At 40.6% G+C, this 25413-nt stretch overlaps 1 protein-coding gene across 3 annotated transcripts in view; it reads left to right on the forward strand.

The window, feature by feature from the left end:
- Positions 1 to 25413, forward strand: part of FBN1 (fibrillin 1) — a 225790-nt gene that overhangs the window by 26610 nt on the left and 173767 nt on the right. For all 3 annotated transcript variants that reach the window (XM_030578050.1, XM_030578049.1, XM_030578046.1), the window contains exons 4-6: positions 61 to 159; positions 6400 to 6495; positions 8536 to 8631. In XM_030578050.1, the coding sequence (XP_030433910.1) occupies positions 61 to 159; positions 6400 to 6495; positions 8536 to 8631 (291 nt within the window). The remainder of the gene's footprint in view (positions 1 to 60; positions 160 to 6399; positions 6496 to 8535; positions 8632 to 25413) is intronic.

Raw genomic sequence — 25413 nt, forward strand, 5'->3', positions numbered from 1 at the left:
CCTTTTGTGTTTTATGGGTCTTTTAAACATATTTTAAAATCTTTTTTATTTTATTTATAGCAATTTGCAGACATTCCTGTGGGGATGGATTTTGTTCAAGACCAAACATGTGCACATGCCCAAATGGCCAGATAGCACCTTCCTGTGGTTCAAAGTCGAGTAAGTATTCTGCTGTACCTTCTGTTCCTGTTTGCAGTCTGTCAGGCTATCAGCAGTCAATAATGTCTCAGACAACTAACCTCTGAGTCACTAGACCTGCTTACAACAGCAAAGAAGGCCTAGTCCCCTGTGATGAAAAGTGAAGAATGACTCAGAAGCTAGCTATGGGAGATGCTCCTTTTTGCCAAATTAAAACCAAATTAGTTGTATTAGAAACCATATTAGCTTGCCAGTACTCTCACTTCCAGCATTTTTTACTTTCTGGAAAATTCCTCTTCTTTACTAGACACTAGACTTGCACACATTGACAGCACAAAATGCATCATGATAGACATGTCATTGCAGACAATGGGCTAAATTCCCAGTGAAGTCATATGGGGTGTGGGAGGGCCAGATTCTGTTCTTATTTACATGGGTAATCCTACTGATTTCAAAGGGATTAACCAGGTGTAACTGAAAACAGAATTTAGCCATTTCCTGTTATATCTTAGGGTATTATACTAATTGACATTTTTAATCAGTACTGACAATTTTTCCCTTGTATTGTACTTAGATTTTGGCTATTTTAACATTGTGGATTTCCTATATACACTATAAAACACTAACACTTTTTAACTTAACATGCAGCTTGTGTTAAAAAAATCACTTGGCACTTATTTAAATGGTACTGTAGTTTTAGGCACACTTTTGGAGGTCACACTGTTTTTAATCAGTAAAGCAAACCAGTGTTTAAAATAAAAAGTGACTGAGTTATGTTAATTAGAACACAGTCTACTGCTTAGGTGAGCTTTTATGTAGTAATTTTTATCACTAAGCACTTCAACCACACAAGGACTTCAGAAGGTAGACTTTGTGTGAATGGTTAGCACAGTTGGCATCATAGACAGATTCCATGAATACATATGTACACAATAGACCACAATAGCTTAGAGCTGTCATTAAGAAACAAAGGAAATGTGACATTAAAAAACCTGTTTAACATTAAAGGATTATTGTCAACTTAAATCTGGCTCCAAATTAAAATGTTGTCAAAAGAAGCTTTTATAAAACCAAAGACAAACGGAAGTGTTCTGCAAATGATGCTAACAAATATAAATTCTGATTTAAAAGAATTGTTTTTAAACCAATAATCACTGGGTTTCAAAAATTGCATGGCAAATACTGCAGCTTAAGAACCTGAAACTTAACCATATAAAGAACAGTGAAACCAACTTCATTGTTTTTCACTGTCCCACCTGAGAGATGTTCAAAAGGAAGCATGCATGTTTTAGTTTAAACATTGACTTCTCACAGTGTAGGGTTGGATAGTGCAAACCTTACCACTGGTGAGTATTCACTCATATGAGTGGTCTTGTTGACTTCCTAGTGAGACATCTTGTATGAGTCAGTACTCACTAACCTAAGTAAGGAATGCACAAGCTAGCGGCCCTTAAAATGCCATTATTAGCGTGGGTAAAGACATTTATTTGTTCACAACATGAGTTTGATTCAACAATATTTAAGTTTGTGACAGACCTAAGGAGGAGTGAACATTCAAAGTTAAGATGGCTGTTCCATCCATAATACATCCTGTGGGGGGCAGGAAGGGGGCGTACAGTATGGGGAATTGATCAGTCTTGATGTTGATCAGTTGGCATCCTGCAACCCCGGGCCCTCAAAGGTTCTGGAACCTAAGTTGCTTATTGAAAGCAAAGGTATTTACAGAAGTCAACTTTCCTTCAAAAGCTAACTTTTTTTGTCCCTTTTATGGGAGGACTGTAGAGCAGTCCTGTGGATCACCATTTGGGGGGTCATAGAGTTGCTACTCTTATTTATCTCAGGACTTTTCAGGTCAGGTTTGATGTCTGTGGAAGATATGTGAACCACCCAGATTTCCACATGTATAAATTTAATTAATTGAACTAAACCACGCAAAAGCATAAAATAAGTACAAACAAATCAAATTTAAAGTAAGTAGGTTAATATCAAATCATCAAATTAATCTAATTATCATGTTGATTGAATCATATCAAATAAACCAACAATTCCCTGTAAGCTCTACATAATAATTTGGGAAGGCAGCAGTCTTGTTTATCAGCCCCCCAAATAGCAAGGCATTCTCAGTCTCAATGCCAGTAGATACATTCATGTCCCAGTCGCATAGATGATACAGGGAGCTCCCAAGCTGAAGTTAATGTTGAGACTTATAGCTCTGGTGCCAGTTAAGGCAGCCTGCCCAAATAATTACTCTGCTAAGAAGATTGGAAAAGAATACCAAACCAAAAAGGTTCCTATTTGTGCAGGATGGTTGGGTTGTCCCAATTCTTTTTTTTGGTTTCATTCAGCTTTAGGAAACTGGTACATGGTTGAAAAGATTAGCTGGTAGTTTTCTTGGCTTAGATGTTTTAATCTCAACAGTCTTGCTGGCTGATTAGAGATTACTTCCTTGTAAATGTCAAATCTCCAGTGTTTTATGCTGCTGGACTCCTGGCCTTTGGTGGCTAGCTAGGAGGACGTAGGAAACACTGGATTCTTGGTCAGTCATAGTAGCATTCATGTCCTGAGGCCAGAAGCTAATGGCAGCAGTCATTGCAGTCAAGCAAGCCAACAAGCAAAGGATTTTCTTTGATATTTTAAGATATTGACCTGCCTGGTTCTTCCCTCTTGGAACATCTCCTCAGGAGTTCTTTGTTGAATTGGAATGGGGGATTCTGAAGTCAGTGATATCACCCAATGGGATTTGATAAGGTCACCTTTCTGTAAATGGAAAAAACTTCCTCCTCTGAATCATTTTGGGCTTGGAGAATTCTCTGATTGAAAAATGTATCCAGTCAGTCAGCAGATCTGTAGGTATTTGAGATTGTCTGAGGTCCACATACTTTATCGCAACCATCCCACAAAAGCCCAGACTAAAATGTCATTAAAAAAATGCAAGGCAAGCAGAAAGAATTCCATTGACTTCAGTGAACTTTGGGTCAGGACTCTGACTCCAGGTCCTTGTTCAAACCAAACAGAATCTCTCAAAGCTCATGCCTTTCTTCTTTTTGCTGCCATCAGGAAGAAGCTATATCATTTTAAGTTTTGAATGTTTCCAAGGCTTTTGGGACATCACAACTTTCCTGCCACGTTCTGTATAACATGCAGTGAGGCAGAGTGCACCTTCTCATGATCAGTGGTTATAATTCCATGGCTTAGTGCCCACCACCTAACTCTGGTCTTCTGAGTCAGTCACACTGCAAAAAAAGCATGCTTGGGACGTGCATTTCTTTTGCATTTGGGTTGCCATGAAGATCTCATTTCACATTTACAGCTGCTGGCTGGAATTCTTCTATATAATACCTGGGCAAGAGTAGAAATGTTCTTTCTTGTCACAGAATTCTATAAAAATAGCCACTAATATTTTCTCTGATACTCCTGTGCTTGATCCTACAAAGTGCCCCTTTTCCAAAGATACTGATATTACTGCTGCTTTTGCCCTTAACATCAGAACTGAAGACCCTTATGCTTCCCTGCTTGGAGTCATTGACTGGACAGTGCGTGTTACTTTGTTACTGCTTGATCATCTTTTGAATGTGTTGTGAGCTATATTGGTGTGATGATATGGCATGGAAGCTCAGTGTGAAGCTAAATCCTGAAGTTCTTACTCATAGTCATTGAAAATTTAGTTAGAACTTCAGGATTTGTTACTTTTGAATGTGCTGCCCATTTTTTCCATTTGTGTAGCAACTTTAATATTACTTACACATAGTTTTGAGTGTTAATTGTCAGTGCAGTCGGTAGATTTATAAGGCCCTTTTCCTGCAGCTACTTCTGTTTGAAGTTAGTGGCAACTCTGAGTGTAGATTGATTGACTGATTTTCAAGATTGGGCCTGAAAGAACAACTATTTGGGGTTTTTTAACCATCTCTTGTGCAATCTAAGACATGGCAAAGCCATATGTATTAGCTGACCAGTCCCATGTAATTCCTGTATTTTTTTGATAGTGCTGTAATTGATCGGCAATTTTTGGGCCAGATTCTTCTCTCCCAGCTAGACTAACACAGCTGAACAAGAGGAAATTGCTGGTGTAACCAAGGGGAGTGTCTGGATCTTTATTAGTATGCTGGTTCTCAGAATTTCAATCATAGACCCAAACCCTGGCCAGTCTATGCATGTATTTCTATACATTCTGATACTTTAGAATGTTCATTATGGTTTCTTACTGATGTTTCCAAACATTGTCAAAAGAGAATCCAAAGTCAATGTTTAGGTTCCCTGTTGTATGTCACTGGTTCTGCTGTACTAGAGGAGACAGCTCACCGACTTGAATGGGCCATTTTAGTAATTATGACTGTGTGTACCACCATACTCCCATCATTGTATTTTAAAAAGTAGAGAGGAATATTTTACTTTGGAAGAGTGCCTTTGAGAAATGAGACAAATGGTGGAAACTATTTTTTTCAGAATTCTATGTAAAACCATTCCTTTTCCCAAAATGGGGGAATATCCTTTTGCTTTCGGCTTGAACAAATAATATAAAACTTTAGTAGTTAAGCTACTGTTAACCTTTTTATCTCAGATGTAGTTCAAAGTATTTAAATGGTTTTGGTACTCATGTGGGAATGGAAATTAGCTTTTGGCTTGGCTTGCTCTAATTGAAATCAGTTTGTGGTTTCTAAGTTCCTACCCTGCTTGACAGATGATATCATTTCCTATGCTTTTTCTAATCCCCTCTGTTTTTCTAAGATTGTATAAAGCTAAGTTGAACTACACATTTTAAAGTAACTATACACCTTTTTCTGACCTACTTAGGATGCTGTCCAAAAACCTTCACTTAGACACTTACTCTGAATATTTTCAGATATTTTCACTTTTTGTTGAGGAATGTTATTACAATTTTTGTTGCCTGAAGTACTTCCATAGAAAAGCAAAGATGTATCACAACTATTAGAAACATGGGAAATATAAGTTCTAGTTTTAACCTCAGACAATTTAAACTTTAACAATGTGTGTTTATATTGTTGGATATATTATAGAGTGGTAGATGTACCTGTGGCAACAAATGCTACAATTATTATTTCTTCTTAAAAACAACAAAAACCCAACAACCACCTCACTTGCATCTTTTTGGAACTTAAATTGCCAAGGGATCTAAGGAGCTTTGGCTGCAGCAAACTTTCAGTGGTGGTTTGCCATCTGTCAGTAACATGCAGTAGTTGCTTGTGCAATCTCTTTTCCTCAGTCCTTCGGAGCATTTCAGACAGTGTAGTAGGTATCCTGTGCTCTGTGCCAGTCTACCAAAACCTTAATCTGAGAGTAATTCTATCTGGGGAGGAGTCTTTCATGTGGTTCCTGTTAAGAAGGAAACCATTTCCTGGCTACATATTCAGAATGTCTGCCTCAATTGGAATCTATCAGACATTGGGAGCTGTGAGGAGAATTAAATCATGAGGCCTCTCCGCTTCCATACAAATGAAGTGCCTGATATTTAAGTGGTTCCTGACATCTTCATTGAATAACATATTTGTCCTTATTATCAGAAAAGTGCAGTGCAGGCTTTTCAGCTTTATTGGCTAAGAGGTAGATTGCATATTAACCATTCGTAAATGGCAAATGCTTAAGTATGGGGGAGCATGAAATACAGCTACCCTTCCTTTGCTAAAAGATGTGGAAGTGCTTCCCCTTTCTCTGGCCTGGGGGAACACTGCTGCCGTAAACTCCTCCTCCACACTCCCCGGCTCATCAGCACCTTTGTCTGGTGATGTAAAGACCCCACATTGACAGGTTAGAGATTTTTCACTGCAGTTCCACCTTCTCCCACTAGAGGTCCTAATGTTGCAGCTCCCCTTCCTGATCTGCATGTGTTAACAGGAGCAGGGGTCTTGCTGGCTCCCCCCTATTCTTCCATTGTCCTGTCTGCCAACATCTTTGCTTTCCGTTTTCTGCTGGCTTAGTTTCACCACTGTAAACCGGAGCTGTATCCTGTAGCCCTCACTTGTGTGTGAAATTCTGGTTAGTTCAGTGAATAGGAGCTGGAGGTTCTACCCTCTTTTGTTTCTGGCAGTGTTTTGAGTCCCTTAATACTGAAACTTGATTTTGTTTTCTCTTCCACTTTCTACGTACCAAAGACCTACTCTTAAAGGATTCTAAGCACCTTCTATTTCTAATGACTCCCTTGATGCTCAGCTTTTCACAGAATGAAGCCCTAAAATAATCACTGAGCCATTTAGCTATTCCTGACTATTTTGCTAACTTGTGAAAAATTATTATTTTTCTTTCAAGTACAACACTGCAACATCAGGTGTATGAATGGCGGTAGCTGCAGTGATGACCATTGTCTCTGCCAGAAAGGATACACAGGAACACATTGTGGACAGCGTAAGTAACCAATATTTATGTATGTAGACTGTAAAGATACACAATATTGAGACACACACATCAGTCACAATTCAAATCTAACTCTAAGCTAACATCGGACTCGCTCTTGGTGGACTACAGTGGAATTTTACAGGAACACACGTGATGTTTTGAATTAAGTGCCAAGTGAAATCTTTCTGATCAGAACTATTAAAATAAACATCAAGTAAACTCATAATAATTGGATATAATCTGATCCTGTAATTCTTAGGCTAGCAAAATTCACATTGGCCTCCATGCATTTACACGTTGTAGCAATAGGCCCTAAATTTCAGTATTATCATGGGATTCAGTTTCCATACAGTAGAGTTTCTCAAGGTTTTTTTAATGCAATAACTTTATGTAATGTGAGGATTTTTAAATATAGAATTATGTAGTGTACTGGATAACCAGATTGTTCATTTTGGCATTAGTTAAGGTTGCTTGACATAGTTACTCTCTTTGACCAACATTTTTTGCATTGAATTACATCTATTCTTAGCTGTCATGTTCAGCCTGGAGCTGTACTAACTAGGCAGTACTAATAGCTGGTAATGTCTTTAACATAAATACAGCTCTGCTAAAGAAACATATAGTTGATCTAGGCATGTGAGATCTCTGTAATGTATGACCAGAGTCCTTTGCCTCTTTCAGATAGGATATTTGCTAGATCCTGTATAAACCCACCTCTTCTCCTCTGTAACAACCAGGAACATTGCAGTCATGGGAGAGTCTCCACAAGCGTTTCAGACTCCACTATTTAAAGAGTTCCAAAGGCTGATGCTAACTGTGTCTTTTCCATCAGGGCTGCAACAGTTCTAATAAACTCAGAGATCACTCTTGAACCCAGTGCTGTCATGTTGCTATCCAGCGAGCTATTAGTCCTACAAAGAAAATGTATTTAAATACAGACAAAAAACATTTCTTCCTTGGGTAAGAACTAGGGATGAAACCCCGACCCATTGATGGCAATGGCAAAACTCCCACTGCCTTTAGTGGTGCCAGGATTTCACTATAGGAATTTGAAGGGGAGCGGGAACTTTGTTATGAATGAGTAGGTGGAATCAATGTGTGTGGTTGGGATGTGAAATAGCAAGTAGGTAAGGGAGGACGATCTTGCAAAGTGTGTTATAGATGTTTCCTTAAGTAGAGGCAGGATTAGTAAGACAGATATTGCTTAAACAGAGTCATATCAGAGAGCAAAAACTGTGGGGCTGCTCCATTTGGAAAGCGATCGGTTGCCTTTTCAATTGGTACTGTGAAAACAAATTGTATGTAAAAGCCAGTAGGTATGTGTCATGTGAATATTACATTTACTGATTATCTTTTGACAACTGGAACTATGCTTTTGGACTTTCATGTCAGGAGAAGGAAGTTCTGTATCTCATGACATGTCATATGAGGCTGCAAGACCTGGTATACCTCTTTTTGGATCCAAACAATGAAACATGAATAGCTGATATCTTTTTTGACTGTCCTGTCTGATACCATGATTTATGGGCTGTCGACAAGAAAGCCTGGGACATTTAATCATATTTCTGATAGGTCTGAGTGAACAAATCAGTCTGTTAATTTATTCCTGGACTGTACAAAGGCATGGACAGAACTTGGAGGATTTGGAGATAATGTGTTTTCCCAGTCCTAATCTGTTTACTCTCTAGTAATTAAATGTTACTTAGATTAATGGGAAATGTGAAGGGATGTTTGAAACTAGTGCAATTAGACTGTACCATACAGAGGAAACACCAGAAGCCCAGAAAGATTCTGATTTTTAAGGTGTTTGCAATATGTGCCCTTGGAAAAATTAATGTTCTTCACTCGATTAAGGCTGTGAAGTTGTGTAAAAACTGAAAAATAGACTTTAAAAGACAGGATCTATTTTTTAGTGAATCTAAACTAAATTAAAATATCCAGTCTCATTACATCCCCAGTCTTCACCATTTTTTCCTGAAGCTGGTAAAACTACGTCTATTATGAAAGTATGTCAATTAAGATTATTTTTTTGCTCCCCTTCTCTTGCAGCTGTCTGTGAAAATGGGTGCCTTAATGGAGGGAGATGTGTGGCTCCAAACCGATGTGCTTGTACGTATGGTTTCACTGGACCTCAGTGTGAAAGAGGTAAGTGCTCGAGATCACGAGTGCTGGTGTATGTGTTAGCATTCTAGTGAAACTGGTTTAATGGTTATTTATTATAATTGTAAATTGAAAATACTGATGATGTGACACAACTTAGACTGTAGAATTTTATTATTGACCATGAATGATTAATGTAAATAAGATTCTTCTTGAAGAATAGCATGCACATTCTTCATTGAAAGCAAAACTGCAGTCTGAGAGAATTGTGAAGGTTTTATATGCATTCATGCAAAGTTATGGAGTAAGACTAGCTTAACTCTCGTGGATGTAATCTCTGAGGATGGATGATCTATTGATGGATAGAATACCTATTGTCTATATAGGACTAACAATTCAGTCTCCTATTTTCTTAACTGTCCATTCCATGTACTTGGTTGATGGCATGGTCCTATAGTCCTTGTGCAGCCCGATGATAGATTTTTTGCAAGTCTCATTTTATTTTTCTATTGCAAAACTCCCCATTTAATTACTGTTTCAGGGGATGTAGAGATGTCACATTTCCCCCCACAACTGAATGAGTCTTATTTTAACTTTTAGACTGAAAATAAATATTCAATGTTAGTTACAGAAATATGTAAGTTTGATTTAAAAACAGGACCCAGAATAAAAGACATATGAAATTGATTAAGGCATATGTTTTGTTCCATTTGTGATGCTCATGAAAACACCTAGGTCCAAAAGCTGTCAAACAAAAGCATCAAGACATATTTTTACATAAGCGTTAGCTCTGCGTTTAAATTATGAGAATAGCTCTGTTGTTTTCATATCAGTCAGATTGATGCATTGAATTAATGATGATAAGCTGCATCCTGACTCTTTGTGTTTTGGGTTTTTTTGGCACGTTTACTCAGTTCTTTACATCTTGTATGAATTTGTTGTTACCGATTTGAAACTTTTTGCTTAAGGGTATCCATAGCAACAAGCACAGCTGTTTCCAGAGGGAAAACACAGCCATACCAGCTGCCTTATCTGCTATACTGGGTTGTTTCAAGGAAATTAAATCAGTTTAATGGCTCACTGGGGACAGAGGCCAGGCATCATTGTTTTACTGTAATCCTCATGTTGAACTCTTTGTAGTCTTGAAAATAACATTTGTTTAAATTTGATAAAATGGTCTATTAATTTGTTACTTTTGAAAATTCATCTAGATCATCCCTAAGTTACAATTTAGTATATGCTCAATAATATTAAAGAAACATGCATTATAGATATTACAGAACTCATTTTGCGCCTGACCCTGAGAGGTATTGATCATCCAAAACTCCCGTAGACTTCAGTGGGTGTTCTGGATTTTTGTACCTTCAGGCCCTTAATTGTGGCTGGCTTTCCTGTACAGGCAGAATAGGTGGTTACCTAAGGCTAAAGCAGCCATATATTAGAGGCAGCAAAATATGTGACTGTTTGTTCTGTCTTTGGTCACGAGGTGGGAAGTAGTAAGCATTTCCTACTTTGCTTAGGGCAGAGAGAACCCCTACAATTGGCACTAAGAAAAGTCTTGCGTACAGTTCACTTTAGTATGGTTTTGCTCTTACGATCAAAGCTTCTGGTGAAATATTTCTGCAAACCGTATGGGTGCACCATACAAATCCTCTGTTTTTTTGCCATCAATATTTTTAATGGGAGATTTCTGGAGATTTTTTAGGGAGAATGATACTGATATGTAAGAAGCTATCATGTCAGATTCTGTGGGGAGTCTGAAGTGTATGCATCTTGCATTTTCCCGTGGTGCCCTCTGCATGTACACCACATGAGCTTAAATTCTACACAAGCTTAGAGGTGTAACTTGAATCCCATTGCATATCAAATCTGTATTTGACCCCCCGAGTGTTGGTGCACATGGCCAAAAGGCTATAAGACACAAGTGTAGCAGGAAAAGCAACTAACAGCTGGAAGTTATATGAATATGTAGGCTACAGAAGGAGTGCTTCTTACTCTTACTCTTTCTTATGCCTTCTTCCAGTTACTTAGTGTATTAATTATGTGCCACTGTAAACTCCATAGATGGCTGTACAACCATGTTTACCTAATTATTGACATATAACCCACAGCATCTTACTTACCACCTCTGAATTTGACCATTACCACTGTGGTCTAGATTTTCAAACTTCATGTGCACAAATAGGGTTTGCACGGGCCCTGTTTTGTGCTTGTGCAATGGGTAGTTCCTGCAATGACTTTGATAAATTGGCCCTGCACGTCATGTGGGGCTCATATGCAGATTACAGGTGCCGTTCAAGTCTGTGAGGTGGGGAGGACTGTGAGGAATCAAAAATTGCTTAAGGATCTGAGATTAAAGACTTCTAAATCTGAAGGAAATAAAATTATCTTAGTGTTTGCATTGTACTCAGAAGTACTGAAGGTTACTGGACAGGGACTATTCATACAGCCTTGCAGACAGAGCTTGTTCCTGCAGCCTTTGGGATCAAGTTTTGGATCTGGTGAGGCTCTGCCCGGTGCCAGGATATGAGGGGGGAGAGAACAACGGTGGCTGTATGCTCTCCTTATGCCCCCTGCTTCTGGGGCTGCCAGGGGCCAGCCTGATTCCCAGCACATGTTAGAGCAGACAATTGTGTGTTTAGCAGCAACAGCTTGCAAACCATTACACCAGCTGGGGGTTGTTGGAGCCAAGCAGTGTTCTGGCTATGCTCCACGTTCCCAGCCATACTCCCTATATGAGGCTGGAAGATGGGCCAGAGAGCTGGCTAAGCCAACCTTTATGCCATTGTGGAATCCTGGGCAGGCAACTGAGCCAATTCCATGTGACTTTGTGCTAGTGGACCACAGCAAAGCAGACATAGCAGGGGCCAGGGCTGGCTAGTGTCTTCAGTCTGTTTGCCTTTGCCATAAGGCATTTTCTTAGCATACATGTTTGATTTCATAATTATCAGAAAAAAGAGAGAACTGTGATTAACACACCCTAATTTTTCTTGGTGAGGATTATTGCAAAGATGAGGCCAAATGATAGTGTCCCCTGTGGATCTTTGAAGTTCGATTTCTTTCATACATGCTGCATGTATTTCACTCCTGAAGCCTCTGTACCTAACTGAGCTAATATATTCCAGTTCACCAGAAAGGGTGGGGTTCCAGATTCCTGAGTCATTCTATGTCATCAGAAAAACTCCACTCTGAAGGGAACATTTTAAGTATTAGCTAATGCTGACCTTGACTGGAGTAATGCCTGTTCACCATCTGCACCTGTGTTGTCGCTGGGGAGTTGTCTGGCAATCTGCCTGCATGTGATTTTACACATCTGTCAGTTGAATCGGCGATCCAAATGCACACACTAGCATCAGAAACAAGATGTAGATTTTTGACTCTCCCTGGAGGACTTATTATATGTATATGGATGGATGTGAGCCAATGAGTGGATTACAGTGGAGTTGCATAATGTGTAAAGCAAAACAGTACCTATTTTCTTCTGACGAAACCTGACATGCCAAAGGGGAAGCACCACGAATAAAGTGAGAACTACGTGTGGCAGCATTCTTTTAAAAATCTCAATTTTGGAGTGAGCAAAATAGACCCAGTTTTCTTGTTTGACAGTACCATTTCTAGGTAAACGCAATGGGAGATGGAGTGGCCGGATTTTGTAGTATGCGCCTTGCACATCACGCATGTGTAGCTGTGGATTGACTTCTGAGTTGGGCCAATGGTCTAACTCACGTATTACAGCTACAAATTATACAGTGCTTCTGTCTACAGATATTAATCATTGCAGTCAAAAAGCAAGTTTGTGGCATGTCTTCTAGTTCATGTATGTCACGTGCCAAAGAATCCTGCAACCCTTACTACATAATGTTGCAGCTTATAGCATTCTTATACAGTATATTGTTGGACAATCTAATACATTGTTTGGAAGCATCCTAATAATCTGAGTGGAAAACAATGAAAAAGCTCTGTTGTAGCAAAGACTGTATCCGTTTTTTAGATCCCGAGGTATGCAACGTGATCTTGCCTCTAATATTATGCTATTTTAAATAGAGTTTCTGTTACGTATATTTTGGTCCATATATGTAACGTGAGACAAGCTGGATTTATGTTATCTAAAAATGCTGGCCATGTGCTTGCTAAAGGAAGATCTAAAAGCTCTTTCCAGAGGCCAGCTCCTTCAAGCACCAAAGCAAGCAAATCAAAGGGCCTATTACAATAGAAATTCTGCTGACGTGAGAGCGCAGTAAGATCTGCCGAAATCTGTGGCGTGATTACTTTTGACTTGGAAGGGGCAGCATCTGGCCGTGGATGATTAGAGCATACAAATTGCATTTTGTATGGATCAGTGGAAGCCTTCCTGACATAAAATACTATAAACAAAGTCAAAAGGAATGTTGTTTATTTACTACTTTGCTGGAGATCTTCAGCACATTGCGGGAGAGTATGTTATGCCACCAATGACGTATATTCTCTTAGAGCCTGATTTATTTGATGGCTATGGCGTGATTGCATTAGTCATATACCTGTATCGATAACTTCTAAACTGTTGAGTAAAGTATTTGGCTCCTTTCCAGAGCAGGGGAAGCCTACTGGGCATAGTGCCAAGTATATGCAGATACATCATTATGAATAAAACTGACTTGGTATTTCTTTGGGATGATGTTTATTGGAAAGATGGACATGGCATAAATTAAACAGTGAAAGGGTAATGGAATCGGAAAAGCTTCCTAAAAGAATTTAAGACAGATTTAAGATACATTAACTAGGTGGGAGAATATTTTATGGAGCCTCACTTAGTTGAAAAGATTTCAGCTTTTAGGTCTCCATCCTGCAAGGTGCTGAGTGCTCTGGCCCTGATCCAGTGAAGTACTTCAACACGTGCTGAACTTTAAACCCAAGAGACTCATGTGCTTGCAGTTAAGCATGGGCTTAAGTGCTTTGCTGGATAAGCGCCTAAGTGCTCAGAGCCCTTAAGCACATGCTTAATTTTGAGCGTGTAAGTCTCTTAGGATCAAGTTCTTAGTGAAAATAAACTCCAAATAATAGATTAATAAACCAAAAATCAGATTTCCTTCTGCCATTCAAAATAGCTCAATGAATCATGCACTTGATGAACAAAAATTTCAGTTCAGAAAAGACAGTAGAAACTTAATGATCAGAAATCCCCTACAATCCAAAATAGGTTCAGAACCTCCCCTGCCTGCTAATTACATTGAAAGCTCCCTTGATTTTCTGAACATATCACTCTCCCCTGTACTTTAATAGGGTGAACTGTACATAATGTACAATTGATGCGGTACATGGTTGCTGTACTTGCACTACAAAAACGACCTGAAAAGCATGCTTTTGCTACCTAGACCCATTTGGAGAAACAAAGCGAAAGCTCTTGGAACAAGATACAGCCCTATTTATTTGTTCAAGTCCTTGTGGCAACATAAAAGGCCCAATCCTGCTGCTTAGTGGCTTTTTGGCGTTGGCTTTAATAGAGCAGGATTGGACCCAAGGTAGTTCAAATATTATTTAAAATGTATCGTGGTTTTTTTTCTGGACTCAGAATATGAGCAAATTAATTCTTTTCCTGCACACCGAGTCATTCCTATACTGCTGTCTTCATACAGGGATTTTTGCTTGTTTTTTAATTGTTTGGTCATTATTAAAAGTTCCCAAATTGAATGCCCTATGTAAAATCATCTTTCCCAGAGATCCTCTATGCTAGTGCGAACACAAACTGTGCTCAAACCAGGCCTTAGTACTATGCATATTTTCTTCTGTCTAAATATTACAACTGGTAGAATATGTTTTTACAGCAAGGACGCTGCACCCCTTAACGTGCCCCGTCTCTGGTATTTAGTCTAAATGGAAAGTAAATAACAAAGTGTAGATAGCAGTAAAAGTATGTTCTCAAAGCCTTATGTCGCATTTAAAGTAGTATTGCAGCATATGGTAGCTGGCAAACATTTGAATAAACTTGATTTTTGTAGCTGGCTTCCAAGAAACACATCTGTTGACATAGACATGTAATTTCTGCAGCCCAGTAATGTTAATGCATGTACAGTATTATAGCAGCACACTCTAACACAGTTGTAGGTGAAAGCCTATAATAACTGTTGCTATTATAGACCCTTATTTTCATGAGTTTATAACTTAATCATGAAAATTTGCATCAGGCTGAAATTTAGTTGATTCAGTCTCGGCATTGAAGTGACTTTTTTTTTTCCTTTAAAATATTTTGAGCACAGTTTTGTAACTCCGTATTATAAAATGTTTTCAATTTTAAAACCCAGTTTGCAGATCTTCTTTCCAAATAAGCTAGTGCTTTAGAGGATTTTTGTGCATGAAAGAGAGTGAACTAAATGGATAATCCACTTGAGTTTTTCACTCCTGGAATGGAGGTTGTAGCTTAATCCTGTGGACAATAGTCCACATTACACAATTAACACGCCCAATTTAAGATGCTTTAAAATACACAACAGTATAATCAATGGACCTCTAGGCCTGAATTTGATAAATTCAGTTAAAACTCTGAGTTATTTAAAGCAACAAGTGTAGCAAGGATTTTGAGTAAGCAGTAACACACTTCAGAAGAGGTAGTTGTACTAGGCCAGGTGTGGCCAATATGAGCCTGAGAAGGAGCCAGAATTTACCAATGTACATTGCCAGAGAGCCACAATAATATGTCAGCAGCCCTCCCATTAGCTTCCCCCGCTCCCGCTCCCCGTGCCTCCCACCCACCACCAGCCCCGCTGATCAGTGCCTCCCCCACACCTCCTGATCAGCTGTTTTGTGATGTGCAGGAGGCTTGGGGGGAGGAGTGAGGGGCTGGGAAGGGGTGGAGTGGGGGCAGGGCCTGTGGCAGAGCCAGGGGTTGAGCAGTGAGCTCCCTCCCCCCACCCCCGGCACATTGGAAAGTTGGCGCCTGTAACTCTAGCCCCAGAGTTGGTGCCTATACAAGGAGCTGCTTATTAACTTCTGAAGAGCTGCATGTGGCTCCGGAACCACAGGTTGGCCACCCCTGTACTAGGCACTAGAAGTTCCTGAGTAGGGAAAGGACTTGGCCATCGTTCTGTTCCTTGCATATATGTGTCTGATATAATTATCTAACTAGCCATATATTGTTGCCTATTCTATGCCTTGTGCATCTCCAGATATTAAATAGCATCTTTAAAAAGTGCTTATTTAGAGAGATACATAAAGCTGATCATGATACATACGCTTCAGTGCAGAGGGTCTTAGGGCTTCTGGGAGGAGCTTAATTCTTCATGCATAGTGTCAGGCATTTTTTTAAAGTCTCGTTGAAATCAAGGCTCTGTTTGGAGATGGGAAAGAATCACACACACTTTAGTTTGACCCAACAATAAAACCCAACCAACCAACCCCCCACCAAATCAACAAGAATTCCTGTATTTTTTCACAAATGCCACAATAAAGTGCAAAAACCTCTACCTTATCTACAGGCTGTTCAGGCCAATGACCTCCAGATATGTAACGATGTACTGGGTTTTAGGTTTTGGGGTTTTTTAATTGTTTTGGTAAAGGTGTGCAAAAATTCAAATGAAAATCAAGGTTTCCACATTGTGTTCAGTGTAGAAAAGATGAAACCCGTCATCAGCAATTAACTGTATCAATTTATGCAGACAGACTTCATAAATTGTAATATAGATATTTTAAAAATAATAATGTATTGAAATAATTCCTGGAGTTTTGTTGCCCAAAGTATGAGCCTAATCCTGCAAAGATTGAGCGGTTTACAAGTTCCTTTGGGGTACGTGTGTGTGACTCATAATTATTACTTAAGGATTGGATTCTGCTTCCATTGATGTCAATGACAGAACTCCCATTAACTTCTCTTGTGTGTGATCTGGCCCTTAGTATCTAAGAAGCCTTGTGTGCAAGGACATAATTACATCAATGAGTTCTGCTGAGATTATATACAAGAAAGGATGTCCATGCCTACTTGACTGTCGGATTTCACATTAGTACTGATATGACTTACCTACACAGTGCAGATAAGTGAAGAATGTAACTTCCTGAAGAGCTTGCATTGCTAGATTTGCACTCTGTGAAGTCCTGTAGGGAATTTGGAGGAATCTATATAGAATTGTATTGTGTTATGAAGGACAGATTCTTTCATGTACTGAAGGAACTGCAGGAATGACTATTCTTTGCTTTTGAGCTGTCTCCATACTCAAACATCTCTGGCCTCCATGATGAGCATGAACATTCAAGCTATTTTGACTTTTTCACCAACTGTCATAGTATAATTCCCAATTTGAACCTTAGCGTCAAAATATGGGTACTAGCATGAATTCCCCTAAGCTTAATTACCAGCTTAGATCCTGTAGTGCTGCTACCAATCAGGACTTAGAGTAGAGTGCCTGATAAACTCTGGTCTCCCCCAAAACCTTCCCTGGGGACCCCCAAGACCCAAATTCCTTGAGTCTCACAACAAAGGGGAATAAACCATTTCCCTTCCCCCTCCTCCCCTCCAGGTGTTCCCTCCCTGGGCTCCTGGAGAGAGAGAGAGAGAGAGAGATACAGATTCAAGCTCCATGAATCTAAACAAAGGGATTCCCCCTTCTCCTTTCTTCCTCCCAGATTTTTCCTGCCCTGGGTACACTAGGAGATCACCATGATTCAAACTCCTTGAATCACAACACAGAGAAATCAGATTGGTTTCCTCCCTTTCTCTCCCCCTCCCTTCTCCTTCCCTGTTAAGTACAGACTCAATTCCCTTGAGCCTCAACAAGGGGAAAAATCAGACAGGTATTAAAAGCAGAACTTTAATAAAAAGAAAGAAAAAAGTAAAAGGTTATCGCTGCAATTTAGATGGTGAAAAGTTACAGGGTCTGTCAGCTTATAGAAACTAGAAAGAAGCCTCCCCCCCAGCAAAATACAATTTAAAATACTTCCAGCAAACTACACATTTGCAAATACAGAAACAATCAAAAGACTATAACTGCCTTTCTTACTAAATTACTCACTATTCTGAATATATAAGAGACAGTAGCAGGGAGATTGGCAAGAAACCTGTTTGCACATCCAGTCCCTTCCAGGACCCAGAGAGAACAAAGCAAAACCCAAAAAACACAAACAAAGGCTTCCCTCCACCGAGATTTGAAAGTATCTTGTCTCCTGATTGGTTCCCTGGTCATGTGTTTGGTTCCCTGTTTGTTAACCCTTTACAGGTAAAAGAGACATTAACCCTTAACTATCTGTTTATGACACCAACATTACAAATATATTCCCCAGTTACCTACATTTCAGGTACCTCTCAGCTTACTGCTCAGTACATATTTCCTAGAACATACAATAGCCGAGAAAAAGGAATTCCTGTAGGAGCTCTAGCTGGAGAGGTGTTTGGCTTCCTAAATGGTAATTCTTGAGGTTAAAATAATAAATGAGGCTGAGAACCTATTTAACTGTGCATGCAGCCATTTATGGAGAAAAATGTTCGTTCTGCTCTGGACCTCTGTGTTTTGATATAAGAAAGCACAAGTACCTAGAATCTCTTGATTTGTTGCTGTGAAAACAAATGTTTTCTTTGTGAATCACCAAGAAATTTTATGTGAATATTTTCCATTCATACTTCCCCCTTCCCCCTTATTGAGCCGTTAAACTGCAAGTTTTGTTACTAATGCAACAGAAAGAGACAGAGTAGTGAAATTCCAATGCATATGCTCTCCAAATAATTGAGTATGTGTGGGTTTTTTTTCTTTTTTTAAAAATAAAAGATCCGAAGCTTGAACAATGATCAGTTCTAATAAAGGAAAGAGACCCTCATTTGAAACATCATAGATCATACTTGATGCAAGGATAAACTGACAAGGGTATTTCCAAATAAAACAATTCTTGTGTGTAGGTCAGCTGCAAAATGGGGATTATCTGTAATGAAAACAGATCTTAAGCAGAGGTGGTCAGAATGGCCAGTGCAACTTTCCTGTCATATCCCCTTGCAACCTACTTGTAATAAAGTGGATGAATTTTTTCCCTATCAAAGTCAATGCTTTTATACAGTAAATGTTGCATTTAGAAATAATTTCCTAATTTAATTTTAGCATAAAAGTTGCAAAAGAAGATAGGAAATAACTACTTAAGAATGGTTACAAAGCCACTTTCACACTTCTAGTTAGCCTTGGGAAGTTCAGGAATAATGACTGAGTGGTTTTTATATTTTTCAGTGACAGCATGTACTGTTTGGCACTCTGGAGCAATGCTGTAGGAAAAGAAAAGAGGCCTAAATAAGGTCTGAAAAGGAAAGAGCCCTAAGAGAAAGATCTGTCTCCAAACTCTGCTCTGCTGTAAAATAAAGAGCTAGTTTTACACTCCTTAACCAGACAAAACTCCTGTTGAGATTAATAGGCATTTTACTTGAGAAAAGAAAGCAGGGTTGAGGATTTCTCTTTGTAAAAAGGTTTTAATGCCTAAGGATTAGGGAAAGTAACCAACAAACTTCTACTATTGTTAAAAATGAACACCACTAGACGTCTTAAAATTACACATTTATTCCAAAACAAATATCCATAATTCTTTAACTGGACTTTGAGCAACAGAGATCAGCAAAATTCAACTATACATATCAATATCCCCAGACAGCATAGGACAATAAAGTTACTTATTTAGCCAGCTCATTTACTGATTGTCATTCAAGTCCCAGTCCAACATATACTTCTAATGTCAAGATTTATCATAGGGTTCTCCCATGCATCCATTTGCCACCTGTGTGGTTTTGCACTAGAACAGTGGTTCTCAAACTTCATTGCACCGTGACCCCCTTCTGATAACCAAATACTATGTGACCCTGGGAAGGAGGAGTGAAGCCCGAGCTCCTCCACTGCCCTGGGGAGTGGCAAAGCTTGAAGGCTTCAGTCCTGGGCAATGGGGCTCAGACTTTGGCTTCAGGCCCGAGCCCCAGCAAGTCTAACACCAGCCCTGGCGACCCTGTTAAAATGAGGTTATGACCCACTTTGGAGTCCCACAGTTTGAGAACCGCTGCGCTAGAGAGAACGTTCCTGTGCTGTAGCAGCACTCCAATTCACTCTGAAAATCGCATTTCTCATTTATTCCCTTTCTAAATTTTCTTTTAATAGATTTATTTTAAGTGCTCATAGTGGTTAGGAAACAGATAGATAGAGGCTAAAATCCTCTCTCTGCAGCAAAGCTACAGTACAGGGCTCAAGCAGTGCAGGGCAGGGTTCCTTCACGTGACAATGCCAGTGCCTCAGCTGTAACACATTTACAGCAGCTGAGGATCTAGCGTAAGAATTTCAAAAGCACCTAAATGACTGTCACATTTTCAAAAGTGACATAGGCGCCTAGGCTCCTATAGCCCATTGAAATTCAGTGAGTTTTAGACTCTGAATTGCATAAGCCATTTTTGAAAATGAGGTTTAGGCTCCTAAGTCATTTAGGTGCTTTTGAAAGTTTGATCCCCAGTTTTAATTGGTAGCATAACTTTTACTATTAACACATACAATAATCCTTACCTTGTTTTTAGTTCATGTTCTTATTTTATAGCTCAGCTTATGATGATGATGATGATGACAGTAGCATTTGTTCTCAGATGATGGCCATTTGGACTAAAGGACTTTGCCTCCAACCAAACATTAACTAGGAGGCAAATCCCTACCCAAATGGGTTTTGCCTTTTTACTGTTTAAAATATGCTACTAATAAATATTGTATTTCAGTGTCAGTCTTACAATGTGCCCTGAGTAAAGGGCAGCATATAGTTCATAGATTTAATGAGTCTAAAGCCTGACTGGATCATTGGATCTTCTACTCTGACCTCCTGCATATCACAGGCCATTATATTTTTTCCACTTACTGTGTACGGAGCCCAATAACTTATGTTTGGCAATAGCATATCGTCCACAACTCCAGTCTTCATCTGAAGACTTTGGACTTTCCTTAGTAGTTTGTTCCAATGGTTAATCACCCTTATTTAAAAAATTGAGCCTTATTCCTAATTTGAATTTGTCTGGCTTCTACTTCCAGCCATTGGTTCTTATTCTGCCTTTCTCTGCTAGATTAAATAGCCCTTAAGTATGTTGTATTTTCTCCCTGTCAGTGTCTTTATATACTGTAATCAAGTAATCTCTCAGTCTTCTTTTTGATAAGCTACACAGATGGAGCTCTGTAAGTCTCTCACTGTAAGGAATTTCCTCCTGGCCTTGAATAATTTTTGTGGCTCTTTTCTGTGCCCTCTCCAGTTTTTCAAGAGCCTTTTAAAATGTGAGCACTGGAATGGGACACAGTATTGCAGTATGGGTCTCTCCAAGGCCGTGTAGGTATAATCACCTCCCCACTCCTATTTGCTCATCTCCTGTGTATACACTAGGGATCGGCAACCTTTAGCACACAGCCTGCCAGGGTAAGCCCCCTGGCAGGACAGCCTGGTTTGTTTATTTGCCGCATCCACAGATTTGGCTGATCACGGCTCCCACCGGCTGTAGTTTGCTGCTCCAAGCCAATGGGGGCTGTGGGAAGCTGCAGCCAGCACATCCCTCGGCCTGCGCCGCTTCCTGCAGCCCCCTTTGGTCTGGGATGGCAAACCACTACCAGTGGGAGCTGCGATCTGCAGAATCTGCGTACGCGGCAAATAAACAAACTGGCCCAGCCCGTCAGGGATGGGCCATGTGCAAAGGTTGCCCATCCCTGGTATACGCCAGAGGATCACATCAACTCCTTTTGTGACAGTGTCACACTGGGAGCTCATGATGAGTTGCTCATTCAGTATCACCCTGAAATCCTTTTCAGAGTCGCTGCTTTCCAGTATACATCCCCCCCCATTGAGTTGGTATAGCCTGCATTCCTTGTTGCTAGATGTATATGTAATCCACTAAACTTTGATTACACAAGTATTCCATTTTCCTGCAGGAATAGTAAGCGGAATCAGTCTGGTTTTCACAGCAGAGCTCCCTCCCACCTGTGGATAACAACACATAAAATAAATAAGCAAATTTGGAGTCGTGGATGCCCATACCCTGAGTTGCCCCAGTTTGGAATAAAGACACCACAATGTAGCAAAGCTGCTCAGATTAAAACAAATCTTTAAATTTGTAAGAGGACACTCTGAGGGTTAATTTAAGACGCCTCAGAAATCTAAACGCAATCTTATCATTATAGCAGTACAGCAAATGCTGTGCTTGGAGCCCTGTGTGGATACAAAATTTGTATCTGCCTTTGATCTGCATTTTGCAAACATGGTCTGTGGATATCTGCAGATTTGCAGGGCTCTAACTACGCAAACGAAAATAGTAGTATCAAGCATACCAATATCGTCAGTATCAAAACGGTACATAGGCCACAAATTCTAGGCATTTAAAATATACACTACTGATTTGGCATTAATGTCACCATACTGTCCTGAGCTGAAAAAGCAGCATGGGCCTAATTCTTTGAATAGGCTGATATCCTCCTACTTGTGATTATCTTCTTGCAATTAGTAAGAGCATGACCCCTCGGGCACAGAGATTTTCACCTTGTCTCTGATATGGCTGTCTCCCTGTGGGTCCAGCACTGAAGAGTTTGATGCCTTTTTTGTCTTTATTCTTGGGAGTGGAATTGCCCCGCCCCTCCTTGGAGATGTCCTACTAACCATGTTCCAAGGGTTTGTGACCTTTTTCCTTTGTTTACCAGCTAGTTCCATAGTAGCTGGAGTCAGGGGACAGCCGGTCAACTCTTCTGGCAGGCTCCCTTCCCCATCCTCGCCTCCTACAAACTGACTTTTCCTGTTCAAAAGGAACAGGTATCAAGCGGAGTGCCCCAGGGGTCGGTCCTGGGGCCAGTTTTGGCCAATATCTTCATTAATGATCAGGAGGATGGCATGGACTTCACCCTCAGCTAGTTTGCAGATGACACTAAACTGGAAGGAGTGGTAGATATGCTGGAGGGTAGGGATAGAATACAGAGGGACCTAGACAAATTAGAGGATTGGGCCAAAAGAAATCTGCTGAGGTTCAACAAGGACAAGTGCAGAGTCCTGCACTTAGGACGGAAGAATCCCATGCACTGCTACAGACTGGGACCGAATGGCAGAAAAGGACCTAGGGGTTACAGTGGACGAGAAGCTGGTTATGAGTCAGCAGTGTGCCCTTGTTGCCAAGAAGGCTAATGGCATTTTGGGCTGTATAAGTAGGAGCATTGCCAGCAAATCGAGGGATGTGATCATTCCTCTCTATTCGGCATTGGTGAGGCCTCATCTGGAGTAGTTTGTCTAGTTTTGGGCTCTACACTACAAGAAGGATGTGGAAAAATTGGAGGGAGTCCAGTGGAGGACAAAAATGATTAGGGGGCTAGAGCACATGACTTATGAGGAGAGGCTGAGAGAACTGGGATTATTTAGTCTGCAGAAGAGAAGAATGAGGGAGGATTTGATAGCTGCTTTTAACTTCCTGAAAGGGGGTTCCAAAGAGGATGGATCTAGACGGTTCTCAGTGGTAGCAGATGACAGAGCAAGGGATAATGGTCTCAAGTTTCAGTGGGGGAGGTTTAGGTTGGATATTAGGAAAAACTTTTTCACTAGGAGGGTGGTGAAGCACTGGAATGGGTTACCTAGGAAGGTGGTGGAATCTCCTTCCTTAGAGGTTTTTATGGTCAGGCTTGACGAAGCCCTGGTTGGGATGATTTAGTTGGGGATTGGTCCTGCTTTGAGCAGGGGGTTGGACTAGATGACCTCCTGAGGTCCCTTCCAACCCTGATATTCTATGATTCTGTGAACAGCGACAGAAACATGGATTACATATACCTTTGCATTTGGCTGTCTTAAAACACATCTTGATTGAATGGGCCCACCTTACTGAGCGATCCAGATTGCTCTGTATGACTGGCCTGCTCTCATTATTTACCATTCTGCCAATCTTTGAGTCATCTGCAAATGCTATCAGCAATGATTTTTATCCTGAGCTGGCCCAGAAGCAGAGCAGGGATTGAACTGTGAATGAAGGAACAACAATACAGTCCTTGCTTCCCCCTGATTTGAAGGGGAGGGAATAAACGACTCCAGCCCCCCTCTGCACCAGTTCGGCTGTGCTGGCTGGTGCACTGACAGGAGTATAACCAAGTCTCCACCCACTCCCAATTCCTGCCTGCCTGTCAGCGTGGGAAGGGGAGCAGTAACCTGGCACTGCTGCTCTCAGCCTGAGCTGCTGCCCACTTCCTACCGGCAAGAGCAGATTGGCAGCCAGGGTGACATTCTGGCACTGCAGCATTAGCAGTGAGTTCAACAGGAAGGTAAGAAATGGCATTTCAACCTTTTAATTTATTTAATATATTTCCTGTTTTTGCCAGAGTGTCCACCTGCTGGGCTCTGAACTTCAGTCAGTCTTGGTGTCACCATCCTTCCCAGAACTCCTCCTTTATCTCCGCTTGCCCATGCTAGTTTCATTTAATTTATTAGCTGGTAAGCTTTGTGCAAGGCCAGGGGAGTTGCTGTGATTTCTTCTGGAAACCGAACACATAATTAAAATATGTATCTGCAGGTCTGTGGGGTGGTGCTCATCCCAGGGATGTGATAAAATTTTTTTTATTTTTATAACAATTTTGAAAAATGTATGGCAGCTGGAAGAATACTGGAGAGAAAGCATGATTTCAAAATAATACTTTGACTTTAGAGAACCTGAAACAAATGTGCATTTGCCTATAATTTGTGACCCAACTAATGGCATCAGAGAGCACTTTAGCAGTCTAAGAAAGATATAGTGCCCACGTTGTCAAAGTGTTCATAATCCAGAATGTTTTGAGTTCTCTGTTGTGCATGTGCTATGCTATCCAGTGTGTGGAGCAATGATTAATTGAGTGCTGTGAAGGGAAAGCACATGTTATGCTGACAATACCTAATGAACTTGCCTAATAAAATCTTGAAAATAGAACCGTCAGTTTTAAAAAATTCAAGCTGACAAAGGTTTTGGGGGAGGGGGAAAACCTTCTTTCCGACTGACATGTAGGAGATGTAGTCTTAGCGCCTATTGGCATCAGTGAGATTTACACTGGTAAACTTCCCATTTGTGGTGCCATTGATTTCACTTTTGAGCCATATATTTTTGGGATCTTTGATAAACTAATGTATTAGAACAGCGTTTCCCAAACTGGGGTCTGTGGACCCCTGGAGGTCTGCAAGGTTACTCCAGGGGGGTCCACCGGCCCTACTGATCAACTCCTCCCCTTTCCTCCCAGGGCCTCCTGCACATTGGGAAACAGCTGGTCTGCAGCATACAGGAGATGCTGGGAGGGAAGGGAGAAGTGGGGGTGGGATATGCTCAGGGGAGAGGGTGGAAAGAGGCAGGGAAGAGGAAGGGTAGGAGTGGAGGCAGGAGGAGGTGGGCGGAGCTGTGAGGGAAGGTGTGGAGTGGGGGTAGGGCCTGGGGCTGAGTGGAGAGGTTGAGGATCCACAATTTTTTAAATCAATATGGGGGTCCTCGGGTTGCTAAAGTTTGAGAACTGCTGTATTAGAGCATAAGAACATTAGGGATGGTCTAGACAGTATTTGGTCCTGCCATGAGGGCAGGGGACTGAACTCAATGACCTCTCGAGGTCCCTTCCTGTCCTAGAGTCTATGAGAATGGCTAGGCTGGCTCAGATCAGTGGCCAATTTACCTCAGTATCCTGTCTTCCGACAGTGGCTGGTGCCAGATGCTTCGGAGGGAATGAAAGAACAGGTCATATATCAAGTGATCCGTCCCTTGTTGTCCAGTCCCAACTTCTGGCAGTCAGAGGTATAGGGAGACCCTGAGCATGGGGTTGCCTTCCTGACCATCTTGGTGAATAGCCCTTGATGGACTGATTCTCCATGAACGTATCTAATTATTTTTTGAACCTAGTTATACTTTTGGCCTTC

This window comes from Gopherus evgoodei, chromosome 10 (assembly GCF_007399415.2).
Source record: "Gopherus evgoodei ecotype Sinaloan lineage chromosome 10, rGopEvg1_v1.p, whole genome shotgun sequence".
NCBI classification, from domain to species: Eukaryota; Metazoa; Chordata; order Testudines; family Testudinidae; genus Gopherus; species Gopherus evgoodei.